Source organism: Cornus florida, unplaced genomic scaffold (assembly GCF_030987335.1).
Source record: "Cornus florida cultivar Cherokee Brave unplaced genomic scaffold, ASM3098733v1 CherokeeBrave_3.0.0_Hap2_Chr11, whole genome shotgun sequence".
NCBI classification, from domain to species: domain Eukaryota; kingdom Viridiplantae; phylum Streptophyta; class Magnoliopsida; order Cornales; family Cornaceae; genus Cornus; species Cornus florida.
In genome coordinates this window covers 5776226-5798601 of record NW_026775581.1, presented here as the reverse complement: position 1 = coordinate 5798601, position 22376 = coordinate 5776226, and the positions used below count along the sequence as shown (strand labels likewise).

At 38.4% G+C, this 22376-nt stretch overlaps 2 protein-coding genes across 2 annotated transcripts; one reads left to right on the top strand and one right to left on the bottom strand.

The window, feature by feature from the left end:
- The first annotated feature begins 7414 nt into the window (after positions 1–7414).
- LOC132280803 (uncharacterized) lies at positions 7415–8125 on the top strand. The gene has a single exon (XM_059782559.1). It carries the CDS (start codon positions 7415–7417, stop codon positions 8123–8125), a length of 711 nt encoding a protein of 236 aa, XP_059638542.1.
- A 5004-nt stretch (positions 8126–13129) lies between these two features.
- On the bottom strand, positions 13130–19341 carry LOC132280802 (uncharacterized). Its single transcript, XM_059782558.1, has 4 exons — positions 19076–19341; positions 18765–18961; positions 18476–18651; positions 13130–13420 (listed from the first exon to the last, which is right to left on the bottom strand). The coding sequence occupies exons 1-4, from the start codon at positions 19339–19341 to the stop codon at positions 13130–13132; spliced, it is 930 nt and encodes a 309-aa protein (XP_059638541.1).
- Between the last annotated feature and the right edge of the window lie 3035 nt (positions 19342–22376).

The window sequence follows — 22376 nt, the reverse complement described above, 5'->3', positions numbered from 1 at the left end:
GGAAAAAAGAAAAAAAGAAAAACAGAAAACACCACCACACTTGAAAAATGCCATTGAACTCAAAATACTCTGGAGTAATTTGTAACCTTTGATAAATTGATGATATTTGTTGCCCAAAAAAAAAAAAAAAAAAAATACTACATAGTAAAATGATATTTTGCAATTTTTGATAGTATAGGGGAGTTTAGTGCAATGCATAAAAACTTTGAAATTAGGATGCCATGAATATGTAGTTCATAAACTTAATTGGTTAGTGTGCATCAATGGTGAAGCTGCCATGGAAATGACTTAAAGTTGCCAAAGTCGATGCAAGCAAGGAACATTCAAAATTGACTTATTTTTATTTATATAGAATCATGCATAATCACTTATATCTCACACTTTAATTAAATACTGATGTTTACTCCATTATTTTGGCCCAATGGAAACGCGACATGTGGCGAGTTCCAATGAGCTTGCCATATTGGATCAATTCTTTTAAAAATCTAAAAAAGGAAACATAATATGGAGTTGCTGAAGTTTTGTGTTATTCACCAATAAGAAAGAAGTACGTGGCAAGTTCCACGCTAGATCGCAGCTCATTGAATTATTATTAGAAGTTATATGATATTACAAGGGGCCAGTATAGTTTGCTATATGGATTTTGTTTCTATTAAAAGGAAAGAAGCAAGTCCATTAGGACTTGCCATCTTTAAAACAAGGGCCCACCTTTTCCTGGGTGAATAAATCTTACCATACGTGGCGAGTTCCATTGAACTTACCATAGTCCTGATCATGATATATCAGTTCCTTTTAAAGTCATTATCATGATTTTTAAAATAGGGACTTACTATTATGGCAAGACCAAAGTTGATTAAACAAGAAGACGGAGAACGTGGATTTGGTTTTCTCCTTATTTTTAGGAGGCTTCAACAAAGGTTTAGCCAAGTCAACTTCTATTGCTAAAATTTAGCAAGACGTGGGAGTTTAATTTATATATATATATATATATATATATATATATATATATCAGATTTGACCCACGATGAAGTAACTACTGTGAGGAAGGAATATATGGCGCCTTGGGTTCTAAATGAGGCAAAGCTGAAGGGAAGCTGCTAAAATTAAGGAGATATATCTATTCATGGAAGGACCAACCCATGATAAAAGCTAAAATCAGGGAGATGTGTTATAACCACAACCCACAACGTAGAGTCAGTGGAAGAATGAAAAGTAACCACGACGCCATGAAGATTAATATGGAAAGTTCAGCTAAAATCAAGGAAGTGTGGTCTACAGAAGAAAAGGGTGTGGGATGATTTGTATCCATAAATATATATATTTATACATATATATTTATGTCAGATATAGTCCATGATGAAGAAGATGTTGAAATTCAACAGGCCACAATGTTATGGAAGATTTAAGAAGGGAAGTTCAGTTAAAAAAGGGAACGTGGGTTGTAATAATTCCTATATACACTCATGTATATATGGAATTAGGGGAAGAGAAGGAGTTTAAAGAAGAAGGGGATTATAAGACTCATGGAACACTTGGTCAAACAAGGATACGTTAGTTGAAAGTGTTGGTATTTCGTGCAACTACTACCATTAATTGAAGAGAAGTTATCGTAAATTATGGATGACAAAGTTAATCAATTCGTGACTGAAGGGGAAGGTATTTACTGCAGAAGAGAGGGAACAAGAAATCGTGGAAGACAAAGTGGTTAGAAGAAGATGGAATGAAAGAGTTATAACTGCCAAAAGAATCGTGGGACACTTGGCAGTCCGAAATCAATACAAGTGGAAGTTGCTAAGGCTGCTATGCATACATAGAAAACTCTATAAATAGACCACTTAGGCTTCACTTGTAAACCCTATTCAAATCACACAGCCAAACAACACTTCATTATCTTTACATTCATGTAATGCACTTTCAATATGTTTAATTCAAGTCCCGCACTTATTATTCCTACTTTCCAGCACTTTACTTTGAAGTCTTGCACTTTCAATACTGCTTTCCTTTCCACTAGCCATAGTTCAGTCCAAAAGTCATTTTTTAAGGTAAAAAGAACCTCCAAAGGTGGTAATTCCAGTCCTTCGTACAATTGCCTAATCCCTATAATCTCTTACTGGATAGTTGTTCGGATATCCACTTTCGAACGACTGCAGTTCCTGGCCCGCCCGACATTCACCCCTACTTTCCATTCACATGGAAAGTGGAACCCCGATTTTCAGGAGCCGAACATTATTGGCACGCCTAGCGGGACATCTAGACAAATTGTTCAATGGCCGGTAGAAGAAGGCAAGGCAAGTCCGTCCAAGACCCTACCGAACTAGAAGAGATGCAAGCCAGTGAACTTCTAGTGGAAAGTTCATGATTTGCACCTGATGAAAATGATATGGTGGAAAAATTTGCTCAAACAATGGCAAATGGACCCATCATGGACAACATTCGCATAATGGCAATGCAGCAAGATATGTTTGCGCAAGACTTAGCCAGAGTTGCGCAAGACCAATCTAAGGCTAGTTAAGACTATGCAAAATCCGCTCTTGTTAACGAGCAGAAGTTAGAAGAAATGGTAGACCGAATCTCTCAAAGGTTCGAGTCTATGTTAAAACGGACCCTTGGAAGCTTAAACCAAGGTTTGGCCCCTCGGCCAAACAATTTTGAAGGGTCTTAACAGTTGGCCTTCCAAGTTAGCAGGCCGGCCACATTTGTTGAAGGAAGTTCCTCTTAGCAACATGCAGGACCGTTCCCTCCAACTCAGCAGCATGTGCAGTTCCTTCCAATGGCACAAACCTACATTCCAGCTGCATCTGTGACTGCTCTAGTGGCACAGATGACTGTTCCACAAGCTGCGCTCATGCCAGCCATTTAGCAAGTTCAGAATCCTCCACCTGTGGCATTTCCACAACAGACTTGGCATGATCAGCCTGGCTAACCATGGCCATACCACAACCCTCAAGCACAACAGAATGTTCCACCTGTGAACATTCAGCCAGCCGTACCTGTTCCAGCAAGGCCACCCATGGTTATTCCTATTGCGGTTGGGGGGCAACTTTTTTCAAGGGAGCCACTTTTTGACCAAGGAGGAAGGAACCATGGCAGGAACAATTATGCAGATGCCAACCCCTTGCTTATGGCGGGTGGGGGGCATCAAGTGGCCAATCAACCTTAAGGTTGGCCAGACAACAGCCCTCCACAGCCTATGGCGCTTGATAGAGGCCAATTTGCAGAATTCCTTCAATAGGAATTTGGCCTAACTCGAAGGGGTGGAAGGCCAACTTACAGAAAGTCCTATCCAGAGTTCATTGATGAAGTTGATTTTTCAAGGAATTTCAGAATCTGGAGTTTGCAACGTTCAATGGAGAGGGTGAATAGTCTACCTTGGAACATTTCAGTCGGTTAACTGTCTAATGTGGAGAAGCAGCAGCTAATCCATGGCTGAAAGTACGCTTGTTTCCAAACACACTAATTGGATATGCTTTCAAGTGGTATTCCAACTTGCCAGTCAACTCCATCTAAAGTTGGCAGCAATTTGAGGATTCATTCCATACTCAGTTCTATAGAGCTGAGCCTGAAGTGTCAATGACAAACCTTTCCAGACTTCATCAACTACCTGGAGAGTCTGTGATGAGCTTCCTTTCCAAATTCAGGTGGGCCAAGTTCAAATGTAATTTGTCTTTGCCGTCAGAAGAATATGTGAAGATGGCTGTGAATGGTCTAGAATTTGAACTTCGTAAGAAGTTTGAAGGAATACAATTTCATGACTTGTTTGACTTGGTCGGCAGAGTGGCTAAGTATGAAGAGCTCCTTCGTGAGGAGCAAGACCGGAAGAGTTCTTCCAAGGGCACTTACTATCATGATCCTAATTATGAGGTGTATACCACTGAAACTGAAGGGGAGTTTGATGTAAATTTAGCCGAGTTCAATATAAAGAAGGCCTATACTTGTGAAGCCTTGACAAAACCAAAATTAGCCACGGCCAACTCGCAGGCCGCCTCTGGTTCCAAGTGGAAGGGGGTAAACCCTTCTAGAAGTTACTTTTTTGACATCTCTAAAGCCGAACAAATTTTTGATTTACTCATGGCTGACAAGCAACTGATTTTCACAATAAGCCACAAGATGCCATCGGTCTTAGAAATGGCCGAGAAAGAGTATTGCAAATTTCACAATTCACGGAGGCATTCCACTAATAATTGTGTGATTTTCCGTAACATAGTGCAAAAGGCGAGTGAAGATGGCAGGTTGAAGTTTCCAAAAAAAATAGAAGTTATGGGTGTTGATGAAAATCCTTTCCCCAAGGTTGTTGCCACAAATGTTACTTCACTTTCCATGGAACACCCTAAGAAGAAGGTGGACTTGGCAGATTCAAGAGCTAGTGGAAAACTTGAAAGTCCTGAAGCTGCAGCATCCTTGGAGAAAACGGTGGCCGAGTTGGAAAAGCAACTCCGTGAGGCTCAAATAGCCTTAATCCAGTAAGGTTGTTTCCTCAAGTGTAAAATTCAAAATGAAGGCTGTCATAGAGATGTTCCAAAGGAGAAGCTGTCCACTGATGACCGAGGCCAAAAAAGGAAGGTCCATGACCGGCTAACTTTCCAAAAGGTGGAAAAAACAGTTACTGTAACCATTCCAGAGAAAGAAAGCTGGGTCCATCCAGAAAGAAGGGCAGAAGAAAGGAGATCAAAATTCCTTCCAATGAGTTTGGAAAGGAATAGAATTTCCTATTAGGCAGGGCCTCGTCCTAGCAGAAAGTATAGAAGTAGTAGTTGGCAAGATAGAGGCTCTAAAGGTGGCAGGTATTCTAGGCCAAAAATGGCCTCGGAGGTATGGGTTAGAAGGGGGAATGAGCATCTCCGACTAAGAATGGTTAGACCTCCTACCTCGCAAAATGAGTGGTGGAGGAGGCTTGATCATCCTAAGTTCCCTATTTATGATGACTCCTATATGATCCACACACAAAAGTGAAGGCAGCAAAGGAAGAGGGCTGATAGAAGGAAATTATGGTAGAAAGACCATGGTTGGTCCAACTGGCCAAAGAAGATGGCTAAACCATCAGATTTATCTGAACTTCCAACTAAAGAAAGGGTTAGAGATCCTGATGATTTATTGGATTTGGTTTCAGAGGTTGGAAATTCCTTGACTGCAGACGACCCTCCTACAAAAGATAGAATAGACTTGGAAATCCCCAACAATTCCAGCAGCAGCAAGAAAATCTGTTTTGGGAGCCTTCCAGGTGAATTTACTTGCAATATGGTAGTGGTTCTTCCCTTATTTTTTGAGCCACAACCAAATCAGCCCAATTCAATGGAAAGAGATGTAGTAGATACAAGTCCTCCCATGGAAAACCCTGGATAGTCTAGTTTTGGGCCAATCATAATGGAACTGAATAATGGTATCCATATAGAAGAAGTTTTTGAAGAAGAAGCTGAGCATCTCCAGAAATTAAAGGGAGTTGTAATTGAAGAAAACAGCCCCACGAAACCAAAGAAAATTGTGTTAGAAAAGCCACTATATGGCATGACTCAGCAGCTCAAACCTTTATATATCAAGGTACTAGTGGAAGAGAGGCCCTTGGCAAGAGTTCTAGTGGATAATGGTTCAGTATTGAATGTTGTTCCAGTCAATGTTATGTGCATGCTTGGAAAGTTGCCTGAAGATATCATTCTAACTGATGTATCCATTTGTAGATTCACGGGAGGAATAGTGAAGACACAAGGCATTCTACCGTTGGAATTAACGGTGGGAGATAGAACTTCCTTCACAGCCTTTTTTGTTATTGAATCTACATCGGCCTATAACTTGCTTTTGGGCCGCGAATGGATTCAGCTAAAATTTTGCATTCCATCTTCACTCCATCAAATGCTAATATTTTAGGATGGAGATGAGGTAAAAGTAGTGGAGGCTGATAGCCGGCCATTTGTGGCAAGGGTTTACTATGCAGATGCCGAGTTGTATAGTGAAGAATTCGTTCCAATCAGATTTATTAGAAAGGATAGCAAGGGCCGTCCAAGGAAGGCCACTACGAGAAGAACTCTCACGGAAGATGATGTAAGGGAGCTTTTCCAAGAAACACCAAGGCCAACAATTCTACTAAAGGTCGGTGTTCAGCACTACATTTCAAACAAAAGTTTTTATGGAAGAGAAACGTAAAGAAAATAGAATACTTGGCCAGGCAGTTAATTGCTGCCTTGCTAGGTTAAAAGCATATTTAGCTGAACTACGGCTGGAAAGGGCTGCTGCTGTTGGTACTTCATTTTCAACCAATGTTTTGGAGATTATGGAAGGTACTGAAGACAAGTTGGATGTTATCCAGCTGATAGACTTGAAGGCAGCACCAATGAAGTTATACGACCTCAAGGTTGAAGTACAAGATCCACTTTTGGAAGTTAATCTTGGAACGGAGCAAGACCCTCGGCCTACTTACATCAGTAAGCTTTTGGAACCAACCTTTAGAGAAGAATTGATTTCCTTACTTGAAGGATACAAAGATTGCTTTTCATGGACATATGAGGATATGCCAAGACTTTCTAGAGAGCTGTTAGAGCATAAGCTGCCAATCAAGGAAGGTTTCAAGCCTTTCAAGCAGCTTCCAAGAAGGATGTCCTAAGAAGTTGTTCTAAAGGTCAAAGAAGAGATAGAAAGGCTACACAAGGCTGGTTTTATAAGAACCGCCTGGTATGTCGATTGGATTTCCAACATTGTTCTAATTATTAAGAAGAATGACAAGTTAAGGGTATGTGGATTTCCGGAATATAAATCTTGTAACTCCGAAAGATGAATATCCCATGCTTGTTGCTAACCAGTTAGTAGATTTTGTTGCCAAAAATGAAATTCTTTCATTCATAGATGAACATTCTGGGTACAACCAGATTTACATTGCAGAGGAAGATATTACTAAGATAGCTTTCAGATGTTCAGGTTCCATTGGAACTTTTGAATGGGTTGTCATGCCATTTGGGTTGAAGAATGCCAGAGCAACATATCAAAAGGTCTGATTGGCCATTTCTTGGAAGTTTACATTGATGATGTAGTCATCAAATCCTCGGCCAAGGCTCAACATCTCTATAATTTAAAGATGGCTTTTGAAAGAATGAGACAGTACAAGTTGAAGATGAATCCTTTGAAGTGTTCCTTTGGGGTTTTAGCTGGAAACTTCCTGGGTTTTCTAGTCCACCAAAAAGGTATTGAGATAGATCAAAATAAAGCAAAGGAAATTATTGAAGCAAAGCTACCAGCCACTAAGAAAGAACTACAAAGGTTTCTTGGCTAGGTTGGATATTTGAGGAGGTTCATTGCCAACCATGCTGGAAAAACTCATGTTTTCTCCCCATTGTTGAAATTGAAAGGGGCTGAAGAATTCAAGTAGACAGAATAGCACTAGCTAACCTTTGAAGTTTTGAAAAGCTACCTGGCCAACCCTCCAGTGATGATGCCTCAAATCAAGAAGCGGCCTTTAAGATTATATTTATCAATCATTGATGAATCCATTGGAACTCTTCTAGCTCAAAACAATGAATGGGGAAAGGAGCAAGCTATCTATTATCTAAGTAGGGTGCTCACTCCAGTGGAATGTAGGTACACTTCCATTGAAAAGTTGTGTCTTTCCTTATATTATGCGTCTATGAAGTTGAGAACCTATATGTTGCCAGTGGCCATGTATATTATTTCTCAAATAGATTTGATTAAGTATATGCTTTCGAGGCCTTTGATCACTGGATGTATTGGAAAGTGGTCATTGGCCTTAATGGAGTTTTCTTTCAAGTATATTCCACAAAAGGCAGTCAAAGGAAGGGCAGTGGCAGAATTTCTAGCAGACTATCCTTCCACCAAGATTGATTCAGAAATATGTGACGAGGTGGATAATCTTTACCTTGACTATACACCTTGGCTTCTCATGTTTGATGGATCAAGCACTCATGATGGAGGAGGAGCTGGAATAGTCATCATTTCACCAAAGGGAAGAAAAATCACATTTTCTTTCTTCTTAGATTTCAAGTGTACAAATAACCAAACTGAGTATAAGGCACTAATTATTGGGCTGGAAATCCTGCTAGAGCTAAAGGTGGAGAAGGTCCAGATTATTGGAGCTTCAAATTTGATACTTAGCCAACTTTCTGAAGAATATAGATGTCTTAACTAGCATTTGAGGCCTTTCCATTCTTTGGCCTTGGAATTACTTTGCCAGTTTGATGATTTCCAACTCAAATATTGGCCAAGACATTTGAATATGGAGGCTGATGATTTAGCACAACTAGCCTCCTGAGTGAAAGTCCCACCGGGTGTAGAAGAAACTTTAATCACAATCAAAAGAAAGACTCTCCCTTTTATAGAGTCACGATATGAGATGGCAGGTCATTTCCAAACTGATGAGCCAGAAAGGATCAAACCTGCTAAGAAAACATGGGAGATTTTCAATGTTGATATAGATGGCTTAGACTTGGAAGATTGGAGAACACCAATTATCCATTTCTTGCAGGAGCCTAGTACCAATGTGAACAAAAGAATTCAGCTTTTGGCACCTTATTATATTTTGATTGATGGAGATCTTTACAAGAAAAGTAAAGAAGATGGGCTTTTGCTAAGATATCTTGGCAGGAGTGAGTCCATGAGAGTGATGGCAGAATCACACCTTGGAATATGCGGAGCACATCAAGCTAGAATCAAAATAGGGTGGCTTTTGAGAAGGTACAATTATTATTGGAAGGGTATACTGAAGGATTGCATAAAGTTTGCAAAGACTTGTATTGCATGTCAGGAACATGGACCGGTCCAAAGAGTTCCAGCTATCAATATGTAGCCGGCAGTAAAAATATGGCCATTCAGAGGGTGGGCTTTGGACTTTATTGGAAAGTTAACACCACCATCTGTAGATAGCCATGCTCATATTGTGGTAGCAACATATTACTTTACAAAATGGGTGGAGGCTATTCCATTAAAGACCTGTAAGTAGCCAACAGTGATTGATTTTATCAAGAAGCACATTATTCATAGGTTTGGAATTCCAGAGACTATCACCATTGACAGAGGACTTTCCTTTGTTGGAAACAAAGTTCTTGATTATTGTGCTGAGTGTGGCGTCCAAGTGATCAGTTCCACTCCATATTTTGCCTAATCAAATGGACAGGCTGAGGCTTCCAACAAAGTAATTCTCAATATCCTTGAAAAAATGATTGAGATTCATCCAAGGGAGTGGCATCACCTACTTTTTGAGGCTGTTTGGGCTTACAAAAATTCAAAAAGATCAAGTACTAGCGTCACACCATATATGGTTACATATGGACATGATGCCATTCTTCCAATGGAAATGACCATAAGGTTTGTAAGAGTGGCTTTCCAAAACAAGCTTACTCCAACAGATTACAACCATGCCATGTTGGTGGAATTGGAAGACCTTGATGAAGTCCGTCTTAATGCCTTGGACCATATTATTGCTCAAAAGAAGAAAGTCATACGGGCATATAACAAGAAGGTTAATGCAAAGACATTTGTTGAAGGAGACCTAGTATGGCAAGTCAGATTTCCACCAGGAGTCAAAGACAAGGAATATAGAAAGTGGACCCCTAATTGGAAGGGTCCTTACTTGGTGGAATGAGTCCTTGGAAAAAGGGCCTTATAGATTAATGAACATAGATGGAGAATCTCACAAGCATCCTGTGAATGGTGTATACTTGAAAGAGTATCATCCTTTCATTTATGAAAGCTAAAAATCTATAATCATTCCACTAGCCACGTAACTTGACTGGTAGCTTCCTTTCCAAGTAAACTGGAAAGTTAGAAAGGAAGGATAATGGTCATATTTTGGCCATTTTTGATAGTTAAGTATGAAGGAGTCATTTAAAAGAAGAAAAGCTAAATGCTTGAAAAGGTATATTGGCTACAGACATAATGAGACTCAACTATCTTTCCAAGATCAGATGATTTTTCTAAGTATGGAATGCTTCAGTGAGAAAGAGGCTACATTACATAGTCCAGGTTTTATTCATATTAGGAACTACTTATCTTGCTTGTACATACATGTTCTTTCTATGCTAGCAATTTATTTTGTTCTCTTAAATTCCTTTGTTATGGAAAGCCATGTTATGGTTATGCCTTGTTGTTAATGAATATGATGGGATTTTCCAGTTTTCAAGGACTTAAAATTTCCCATGCAAAAGGCACATACAAAAGAATTGAGAAGATGAACATTATTTCCATTAGATACTTTGATTTCATGATATATTTCAAAAATGGCCGCTAATCCTCAAAAGCTGGCCATGGCAAAGATTTCAAAGTAATCTATTTATTTTCTTACTAACAACCATAGAGTATCATAAGAGAACCATATTAAATGGAAGCAAGAACACCTCCAAGATCCATCCAAAGTTTCCTTGCTTCTTCAAGGGTAGCTAGTGCCCTAGTTTTTGTTTCTTCAAGTTGGGGAAATTCATTCACCAGACTTACCCATTCTTTCCTGTGAGGCTCAGATTCAGTAAGAATGGCACTAGCAGTTTGGTTCAGTTCAAACGTATCACGTTCCACTTGTTCCAGTTCTTTTTAAATTTTGTTTAGCTCCTCAGTCTATGTGTATTTCTTGGCTGCAAGTTCCTTAGCTCATGCCTTGATCTCTGGGTAGGGTGCTAAAGTAAGATAAAAACTTTCAAAGGCTTTGTCCCTAAGTTTAGCCTTTCTTTCATATTCTGAAAGGGAGGAAGAACTGGAATTCACATAGGAAACAATGAACTGAAGTTGATGTTGTAATTTGGTTAAGGCAGCTTGAATGTAATCAAGAAATCTAGGTTATTTCTTCAGGGTGACAATAGTTCTGGCCAGGTCATAATGGAAAGTGACAACTTTTTCCACATCATAAGCAAGATAAGATAACAATTTTCCTTTAACTGCTGTGATAATATCTTCTGAGGGATCTGGAAGCATGAGCATGTTAGCACTTGAGGTTGAAGTGCTTGAAGACTGAGTGGCCTTGATCACTTTGTATAGATCGGCCACTGGGAGAGCTCCTCTATGCATTGTGAAAGATGTTGATGTGGACAAAGATGGGGTGGCCTGAAGGAAAGAAAAGCTTTGTTTATTAGACAGAAAGTAAGAAAGGAGGCGAAGCTTAAACGCATGAAGACTTGCCTTTAGGATGGGAGGAGGAGGGCCTGTAGAAGTTCCACTTGTACCAGCAGGAATAGAGGTTCCAATAGTTGGAATTGGAATAGACAGACTTTTCCCACTTTGGACAGTAGACTTTCCATAATAGAGGCTTGAAGGTCTAAATCCTCTCCTTGGGCAACTTGTGCATCTGGTTGAATATTAGTAGAGCCATATTGATCAAGTGTAAGGGGGATTATGAATATTTCAAGAGATTAAAAAGGTAAAGGAGATAACAAATGAGACTTACAAAAAAATTTCTTTGGTTGGTTTTAACTTTTTTTATTTTTGGAGAGTCTTTTGGCTGTTTGAACTCTTCGGCCTTTTCCAAGTCAATTTTCCTTTTTGCTTTTCTAGCAACTTTTCCAGTGGGACTATGCTTGGTGATTGTTTTGACAGAATGCTGAGTATGAGTTTGCCCTTTGGAAATACCATCATCATTGGAAGAATCTTCATCAGAGGAAGAAAACTAGGGTTGAAACTCTTTCTTTACAATGGCCAGTCCCTACAAAAGGAGATATTAGGAAAATCCAAAAGTTGGAAAAGTTAAGTCTGGCTTTGTTGGAAATACCTGAGATATTTTTTCTTTTCCTTTTGCCTTATACAAGGCATTTTCTTCTTCCTCTTCTTCCTCAACTTCCACTTCTTCTTCTTCGTCACTAGAAGAGATAAGTTCGTGACTCACATTACCACTCTCAGCCACACTTTCAACTTTGGTGGGCAAAACAGTGTTTTTTTCTTCACTTTCTTCTTCATCACTTTCCTCTTGAATTTCTTCTTCTCCATCTGAGGAATTTTAAGTTAAATCCTTAGTATATGGAAAGGGAACAGAAAAAGATGGAAGGCAAAGTTCACTAAGAGTACATGTTACCTGGAGATAAGGGTTCAAAGGAGGCTAAAATAGTGTCACAAACGACCTTATGATTTTTCGTCCGAGTGGAAGAAATGTAGGCCGTCCACCATACGGTAAACTCATTAGGAGACTGAGGCTTACTAGTATGGCCTTGAAAGTTGAAAGTCAACCTTTCCACTTCATAAGCTTTATCAATTGCAGCAAATTTGGTAACATCTATGATCCTCACTCTTTGATTGAAGTATCTGTTCTGAGATTTGTATGGCGGTAAGGGAATGAGTTGGGTGAATCCTATTTGCCTAGCTAGTTGAGCTGGATTGTAGAATTCCAGGCCACAAAAGCTGTTCCTTAGAGTAGGATTGGCAGTGTTGTAATGAAGATCTTGAGCAAGTAGAAAGCTCGCCCAGATATTTTTCCATTCTCCAGAATGTTTTTTGGTGGAAACCCCTGGAGAAGGGACTAGCCATGATGGCATGCGACCAAGGAAAGTAAACGGGTCAAAGAATTTGTCATCTCCCATTTCACATTGGTTGTAAAAATACTCAAAGTTTTCAGCAAAGCTGAAAGAGGAAGGGGCTGCTGTAGCTAAGGGATAACATAGAAGGTTTTTTCCAGTTTGCATGGTAAGAGGGGAAGTTCTGTCTTGGAAATACACCTTAAGCCACATTTGGAACAACCAGAAAGGGCCTTGAAATCTTAAAAATTTGGAGGTAAGGAGGTCATTCAGACCTCTGTATAGATGAGAAAGTACGAGGGGAGCCAATGCTAAATCTCCATTCCTGGCCAAAGATATGGCAACTTAAACAAAGTCCTTGGTAACTTGCCCGGATGGAGCGCATAGCAAGTAGCCAGAAAGCCAACAAATTAGGAAAGCTATGTGCTCGTCCTCTTCGACTGCCCGTTTCTTTTATAGTGTTTGATGAAAGAAAGGTGGGATGAGACAAATTTCTTATTGCCAGTGTTTTTGATGGGAAAAGGCAATTGGTCAACATAGAGAGTGGCATTAACATCATCTCCATGAGGTTTGAGGCCAGTAATACAGCAAATATCCCTTAAGGTTGGGGGCATCATTCCGCATCTCAAATGAAGGGCATTTATGGTTGAAGACTAGAAAAAAGGGCTGGGAAGAGAAGGTTTGGGTCAAGTGTAATGGAGGCCTTGCTAATATGGATAATATCCAAGATTTCTTGTTTTTTTCCACTGTGAGGAAATCTTTTCATCTTTGGAAAGACGATTCACCCAGAAAGTCCAAGAGGAACGATATGGTGGCCAATTCCTTATACTGAAGGAGGGCTTTACTTTCTTTAAAATAAGAGGGAACTCCAAATCAAAGGGGAGAGGAGACGTATCGAAAGGGTAGAACTCTGCCAACTCGGAAGGGGCCACACCTGTAAAGGCCGGTCCAAGCCCGATTGAAGAATCTTCAAGGGAACCAGAGGGTTGAGATGTAGCCTAGCAAGATTCAGGGATTGCAGAAATAATTGGACTTGATGGCTAGGGCTTCGAGTTTTGATTTTAGGTCGAATTGAAGGGGTTGGAAGAGAGGAACTAGTGGTCTGTTTGGGAGGTTTCTTAGCTTTGACAGGAGCCATGGTTCGTTACTTCTACAAGGTTAGAGTTTTGCTATTTTTTAGGGTTTGGTTGGAGGAGAAGAAAGAGGGAAAAGAGAGAGCTTTTGTGATGAGGATGAGAGATATACATGCATATATATAGAAGTAATGAGAAAGCTACATTTTCTGAGGGTTGGTAGTTGGGATTTTCAAAATTCAAAAGAAGGTAATAAAGATTAGGAAGCTAGCTTGATGGTTTTAGCCATAAATGGATAGGACTTATATTGGGACATGGAATGTTCTTTTGGAAGTTGGCGACAGATGAGGGTTAATATGGAGGAAATCGAGGAACTAGCAGCGTGTTGTGTAGAAACTCTTCAACTAATGATTACTTGGGTTGTCTAAATCCAATGACGATTTTTAAGGGGATTTGTTTGGAGAGTTCAAAATTTAAAAAGGAATGAAGTTTTTGCCATAAATGGATAGGATCTTCTCGGAATATGTGGTACTTTTCAAATAAGCGGTGGAATAAATAGTTATTGAAGGAAACAAAGATGTTAGCCGCATGAAAAGAGGAAGTTGGAATTTTAAGTGGGTCATGATGGCGGAATTCAAATCCCATGCCTTATCATTAAGTTGTTCCACATGGCATGGAATTTGGGGGGCATATGTTTACTCCATTATTTTAGCCCAATGGAAAGGTGATATATAGTGAGTTCCAATGAGCTTGCTACATTAGATCAATTCTTTTAAAAATCTAAAAGAGGAAGCATAATATGGAGTTGTTGAAGTTTTGTGTTATTCACCAATAAGAAGGAAGTATGTGGCAAGTTCCAGTGGAACTTGCTGTATGGATTCTGTTTCTATTAAAAGGAAAGAGGCAAGTCCAATTAGGACTTGCCATCTTTAAAACAAGGGCCCACCTTTTCCTGGGTGAATAAATCTTACCATATGTGGCGAGTTCCATTGAACTTACCATAGTCCTGATCATGATATATTAGTTCCTTTTAAAGTCATTATTGTGATTTTTAAACTAGGGACTTACTATTATGGCAAAACCAAAGTTGATTAAACAAGAAGAAGGAGAACGTGGGTTTGGTTTTCTCCTTATTTTTAGGAGGCTTCAACAATGGTTTAGCCAAGTCAACTTCTCTTGCTAAAATTTAACAAGACGTGGGAGTTTAATTTCTATATATATATATATATATCAGATTTAGCCCACGATGAAGTAACTGCTGTGAGGAAGGAATACATGGTGCCATGGGTTCTAAATGAGGCAAAGCTGAAGGGAAGCTGCTAAAATTAAGGAGACGTGATTGTCCAATATAGAAGATGATATATCTATTCATGGAAGGAACAACCCATGATAAAAGCTAAAATCAGGGAGGTGTGTTATAACCGCAACCCATGATGTAGAGTCAGTGGAAGAATGAAAAGTAACCACGACGCCATGAAGATTAATATGGAAAGTTCAGCTAAAATCAATGAGGTGTGGTCTACAGAAGAAAAGGGTGTAGGATGATTTGTATCCATAAATATATATATTTATACATATATATTAATGTCAGATATAGTCCATAATGAAGCAGACGTTGAAATTCAAGAGGCCACGATGTTATGGAAGATTCAAGAAGGGAAGTTCGGTTAAAAGAGGGAACGTGGGTTTGTAATAATTCCTATATACACTCATGTATATATGGAATTAGGGAAAGAGAGGGAGTTTAAAGAAGGAGGGGATTATAAGACTCATGGGACACTTGGCCAAATAAGGATATGTCAATTGGAAGTGGTGGTATTTCGTGCAACTGCTACCACTAATTGAAGAGAAGTTATTGTAAATTATGGATGACAAAGCTAATTAAATCGTGTTTGAAGGGGAAGGTATTTACGGTAGAAAAGAGGGAACAAGAAATTGTGGAAGACAAAGTGGTTAGAAGAAGATGGAAGGAAGAAGTTATAACTGCCAAAAGAATCGTGGGACTTTTGGCAACCCGAAATCAATACAAGTGGAAGTTGCCAAGGCTGCTATGCATGCATGGAAAACTCTATAAATAGATCACTTAGGCTTCGCTTGTAAACCCTATTCAAATCACACAGCCAAACAATACTTCATTATCTTTACATTCATATATCTTTATATTCATGTAATGCACTTTCAATATGTTTAATTCAAGTCCCGCACTTATTATTCCTACTTTCCAATACTTTACTTTGAAGTCCTGCACTTTCAATACCGCTTTCCTTTCCACTAGCCATAGTGCAGTCCAAAAGTCCTTTTTCAAGGCAAAAGGAACCTCCGAAGGTGGTAATTCCAGTCCTTCATACAATCGCTTGATCCCTACAATCTCCTACTGGATAGTTGTTCGGATATCTACTTTGGAACGACAGCAGTTTCTGGCACGCCCGACATTCACCCTTACATTCCATTCACTTAGAAAGTGGAACCCCAGTTTTCAGGAGCCGAACAATTGATGACATAATATCATTCATTAATTAAATACTGACACTCTTCAAAATAGATACATCATAGATATATGTAATTTATGACATGATGCTGCTTTCACCTTGCTTGTATAAAATGCAATTAATAAAATCCGCTCTCCAGAATTAATCAAAAGTTTAGGAACACCAGTTACATGACAAGCTCACATCATAATTGTGACTAGGCTATCCACGATGACGCGATGATGACGATTTTTATGAAGTTAATGAATTAAAAAGATGATTTGATAATCCCCTAATCCATTTTTGTCATGAAAAAATAATAATAATAATTTCAATAATATTTATGACCTTTCCATTGTTGGGCTGGATCTTTGACTCAGTATGTGTTTTCTTTTTCTATCTTTTTTTCTTTTCAATAACGTTTTTCATTTATCAATGGAAGTACTATAATCATTACTTCTCATCGACTACTAAAATGGGTGTTATTGTTAGGGTTAGGTGCAAAAAAATCCCATCTACTATCGATATAGTGCAAAACGATCTCTATGTGGTAAAAAAAAAAATCCTATACTATCAATTTGGTGCAAATAGGTTCCTATGTGGTATAAAATGACGACAATACCCTCACTTTAGTTGAATAAATTAGTAACTATAAATATAAGCCATGTAAAATGACCCTTTTGTCTAATTTGTATTAAATTGTATTTGTTTGGGACAAATATACCCTTAAAAATACTCATATGACTTTTAATTTAAGGGCTAATTGAGTCATTTTACTATAATCAATATATATCTCTGTATGTGACAATAATTCATGGCTGCACAAACCCACTGGTGAAGCTTACACAATTCGGCAAAATCCAGATCGCGCCCATGATTGTCGATGCCACATATCACCAAGATTGCAAATCGTCAATTTGTTTCATAGTTTCTGGGGAAGTGTTCTTTGCTGATTTGTTCATTTTTAATTCTGAAAACTTCATGATTTTTCTATTGATTTCACACCTTAAATCTTTCTTCTTTCTTTCTTTTTTTTCTTTTTTTTTTTTCTTCTTTATTCCTTCCCCTTTCTACATCATATGTGCTATATGTTTTCCTTTTTTATGCAAATTTGATTTGCGTATTTCTTCCTTTGATTTCAATTTTTTTGCAATCTTTTTTTTTTTTTTTTGTAAATGAAGGATTTTATAAAATATTAACAATATAGTACATGGAGAATTAGCAAAGGCATACCCTTACTTTACAAACAAAACCTGTCAAAGACAGGCCAATGAAACCACAAAACAAACAAATAAGGTTACAGGACATCCTAAAGGCTAACCCCCATTACATTAAGAACCTCCCAAAGAATACACTTAGCCAATTACAATGCATCTCTACATAGAGCATTATGCATCCTCTCATTCCTTTCTTTCCAAAAAAAATAAAGCATGGCTGTGAAAACAATACGACTCAGTTTATTCTCCTTTCCCTTAAAGCTTTGAGTAAACACATCAACCAACTCCTGCACTTCAACATCTTCTGTAAATCCCAACCAAGAATTCTAGTTTGAATGGACCACACCTTCCAAGAATAACTACAACTACAAAACAAATGATCTAAAGTTTTGCCATTTTGGTAACACATATAGCATTTTGAAGCAAGAGAGAAACCTTTGTAATTCAAATAGCAATGAGTGAGTACAGCCTTCTGTAGAACAAGTACTGAGTGTGTAGACCATCTTGGCCTCCCTCCACTCTAACACAATCCTGCCCAACCAACAACTTGTCCTAGAGTTCTACAATCCTCCCAAGCTGCTTTAAAACTGAATGGAATCTTCCATCGAAGTTAATCCTCTCCACCAATAATTCTGTGATTATAAAAAACCTGTCTCAGCTCTTGATTAGTGTTTAACAGTTACTCGTCATCCCAATGACCACAGTAATGAATTTCTGCAACAGACATTGTTTGTTTCTGCTAAGATACCCCAATAATCTGTTGCTAAAAAGATAACCTAAGCATTTACAATCACACCATGGATCTAAAAAAGCTTTAATGTTGTGACCATTCCCTATACTGTATCCACAATTCTCTTTAATCACATCACAAACTACTAAAATTCCAGATGGAAGAATCAGCATCCCTTTAAATAACATTCCAAAAAGAAGAATTTTTCAAATATTTTTTTCTGGAACCAAGCCACCCAAATTCTGTCTTTAGACAACAGGAAATCCCATGTAATGCTACACTTTGAAGCTTTATCAATATCAACCAGCCGTCTCAGCCCAAAACCTCCTTCCTCCTTAGGAGCAGCCAATTTATTCCATCTTAAACCATGCATCTTCTTCTTATCTTCCACATGGCCCCATATATAATTCCTCATTCTTCTCTCTATCAGGTTAATAACCACAGAAGGAAGAGTGTACATAGAAGTTCAATATTAAACTAAGGGAAGGATGCAAGCTCTAGACAATTCCACTTTGCTAGCCATAGAAAGGTGAAGACCATTCCACCTAGTTGTAAAAGAAATCACTTTATCAATCAAGTCATTGCAGTCTCTGGTATGCAACATTTTGTCAAAAATTGGCACCCCAAGGTATGTAAATGGAAAATTTCCAACTTTACAACCAAGACTTCTAACAATTTCAACCCTTCTTTCAACAAAATCAATGAGGAACACCTCAGATTTCTCCTTACTTATAGCTAGACCTGTAGTATTTTCAAACAAAATCAAATCTTTTTTAAAGTAAGGATAGTAGCCATATTAGCTCTCACCACCATCAAAAAATCATCAGCAAAAAACTGATGAGTAATAGGTATACCAGCTTGTATTGCAGCCTGTGTTGGAATAATCTTACCGCACTGTACCTCTGCTGCAATCGTTCCAGAAAAATACTCAATAACTAAAGTAAAAAGCAAGGAAGATAGAGGACAACCATGTTTTAGTCCTCGCTCTGGTTGAAAAAACCCATAAGGAGAGCCATTAACAATAACTAAAAACCAAACTGAAGAGATACACCTATAAATCCAATTGATCTATTTAGAACCAAAGCCAAACAGATCCATAATTTTCAGCAGAAATGACCACTAAACCGTATCATATGCCTTCTACAAATCAATCTTCCAAGCCAACTTCGGTTTAGCAAATTTTGATCCAAAACCTTTCAAGAGTTCATGAGCCATAATGATGTTATCCTGAATTCTTCTTCCCTGAACAAAAGCTGTCTGTTCTTTACCAACAATCCTACCCAACACACTTGCCAATCTATTGGAAAGAATCTTTGCAATAACCTTATAGAATGTGTTACATAATGAAATTAGATGATATTCTCCAACCTTTAGAGCCTCTGGTTTCTTTTGAATCAATGTAATAAAGGTACCATTAATACCTCTATCCATATCAGTGTGATTAAAGAAAAATATAATGGCATCAGTAAATTGCTCACCCACAATATTCTAGAATTTTTGAAAAAATCTTGCAGTGAAACCATCTGGTCCAGGTGCACGATCAGGCCCCATTGAAAGAACAATATTTTTCACTTCCTCTCTGGATATAGGAGCTTCTAAATCCTCACCTTCCTCTATAGTCAAAGTTTTCCTGATAAACTTAACATCAGGATTACATTGCACAAGATGGACATTTGCATAAGCAGACTTATAATACTCCACAAACTTATCTTTGATTCTGTTAGTATCAGTAATCACCTCACCCTCATCATGTAACACCAAGATATTATTATTGGATCTATGCTGTTTAATTTTCTGAAAAAAAATACTTAGAACATCTCTCTTGATCCTTTGTCCATCGAACTCTTGATTTCTGAGCTAATAAAACAGTCTCATTTGAGATAGTAGTTCTAAATTCATCCTACTATCCTTCTCAAGCTCAATCAGATCATCATTTAGAGAGTCATTATTCAATGACTGTTGAATCACAGCAAGAGAATTCCTACACCCAATAACCTGCTCATACACTAACCCAAATTTATCCTTGTTCCACTCCTTTATAGCTTGTTTCACCAGTTTTAACTTATATAAGAACTTCTTTATTGGATCACCAGTAGTCCTCACTTTCCACACCTTAGCAATTAAATCTTTAACTGCTAGTTGTAAATTCCACACTGATAGAAATCTAAAAGGTTTTGACCCATCTGTAATCTTTAAAGGACATTTAACCCACAACCCCCAATGATTAGAAGTCAATGGAGGAGTCAGATCAATTTGAGAATCTGGAAATGCCTGCTCCCAAGCCTCATTCTTCAAACCTCTGTCTAATCTAGCGTTTACCGTGGGCAGGATAACTGGTACACCAGAGGTGCGTCCCGAATTTTACTCTTAGCAACCCCTATGTTCACTAAATCTGTTATTGCACCATGTGTAAACCCCATTAATCACTGGGATATCAGATAAGGACAATGTATCAATAGTATTGTTAAAGTCTTGAAACACCCTAGCGGAGTGATGTTTGCCACCCAATTTTGCAGAATTTAACCTTACTATATTCCAATCCCTAAGTAAAATCCATGGACCATTGACATGCTGAGCACTATCCATAAGATCCTTCCACAAAAATAGTCTTTCTGTTATTATATTTTTGGCATAAACAAAAGTAACAAAAAACCTATTGTAAGACCCTCTAGTCTCCACTTGCAATAGAATCATTTGAGCTATAACTTTCATGACTGAAACAATCATCTTCATTGGATCCCAACCACACCATATACGACCTCTAGCATTAGCTGAATAATTATTCACCCAACTCCAATTCCTTCTAATATGATCTATTAATTTCTGAAATTTCAAACCTTGAACTCTAGTTTCCACAAGTCCACACAATGATAAAGATGAATTACTCAACCAGGCCTTAACTTCTTTTTGCATAGCCTTCCTATTGAGTCCCCTAACTTTCATAAACCAATCATTAAACAATTGGATTAAGAGGTGCAACCCCACCCGCGACCATGCCTCTAGTGACTCTCACCACAGATGGATCAATCTCCACTTCCTTCTTTCGATTCCCTTTTTTCTATTTCTTAGAAGAATTACCATTTCCAGGTGATAAAGGATCCCCTTGTAAAGGACCCTTTTCATTTTCTAGACCTTGTGGAGCTATTACACCCCCTTGATGATCTTCTGCATTTTCTAACCTTCCTTGATTAATACCTTTGTAACGACCCAAACTAGGGGTCCGAATCGCTAACCGGGTCCTTAACCAAACCCGTGGACATACTAAGGGAAAATTAGTCATTTTACAATATGAGAGGGTAATCCATCCTTAACTAATCACATGGGGTTTAAAATATTCATTCTTAATCATTTTATGACACTCGGTGAAGTTCTACGGTCATTGGTTATGAATTCCCAAAAGTACCCTTAACCGGTTCAAGGGAAATTCTGACACTGTCCCACTAAAATACCCATAACTCTCAACATGAATGGAATTTAAGGATGATCTTAGCCTCATTGAAAAGCTAACTCAAAATCCTTGAAAATGGACTCAAGAATGACCCTATTTGGGCTCCAAACGAAGAAGTTATGGTCGTACGAAGTCAGGTGATCAAAGCTGGTAGGCTGTCAAGGCAAAGTGATCCACTGGAGGACTTGAACCGGTTCAAGATAGGTAGAATGCTCATTCTTGAACCCTAGGGCCCCCTTTGAACGGTTCAATAGGGTTGAACCGGTTCAAGATGTCCAGAACCTCAATTCGCCCCCTACAGCCTAAAATTTAAGTCTTATACTCCTTGGCATCACTTTGGTCCTTTGGTGAACTTACACAAAGCGCAAACCTGTCTCAGTTTTTCCATTTGATGACAAACCTAACATAACTAAGTAGTATTAAAATCAAATAAGGCCATACATGAGTCCGATACACCATTAAAGTTAAGTGAAAGCGTTATACATAAAAAATATGGCCTTAAGGCCTTACATGGATGTTGAAATCAACTTGAGACCACAAAATACAATGAATGGTCTCAAGACCATTTCCAAACATGTAGAAGATGCTAAATGTCCTCCAATATCATTTACAATAAAATGGGTTAATATACACATCGAACACAAAAAGTCCAAGTCCGTCAGCTGTACTAAGCTGGTGGTGGATTATCGTCCGCTACTTCTTTACCGTGCCTTGAATAATGTTAAATATAATGGGGTGAGCAAATTGCTCAATAGGTGGTGCCTAAGACACACCTCTTGTAGCCCCTTGAATCCAAATAATGAATAGAAATAGTGGATAGGGGTCATGCTATGCCGGAAAGGAATACAACATTGATTTCAATTTCATAATAAACAATGTAGTGCCATGATATGTGATGCCATGTATGTCGCTCCCCATACTTAAAATCACTTCCATTCTTCACTTTTCAAACCGTTAATGTAACCCGTCCCTCGGTACCCCCTTAGCGACACGAGAGAAGGATTGACTATTGTCCCTG

What these genes read in the sequence shown, in the direction of transcription:
- LOC132280803 (XM_059782559.1), top strand. Translation starts at nt 7,415, where the DNA reads ATGCCTCAAATCAAGAAGCGGCCTTTAAGATTATATTTATCAATCATT.
- LOC132280802 (XM_059782558.1), bottom strand. Translation starts at nt 19,341, where the DNA reads ATGGATAGAGGTATTAATGGTACCTTTATTACATTGATTCAAAAGAAA. An exon ending in TCAAAATTTGCTAAACCGAA is followed by an intron (nt 18,962 to 19,075) that starts GTTGGCTTGGAA and finishes TTGGATTTATAG; the next exon opens with GTGTATCTCTTCAGTTTGGT. An exon ending in ACAGGCTGCAATACAAGCTG is followed by an intron (nt 18,652 to 18,764) that starts GTATACCTATTA and finishes AAAATACTACAG; the next exon opens with GTCTAGCTATAAGTAAGGAG.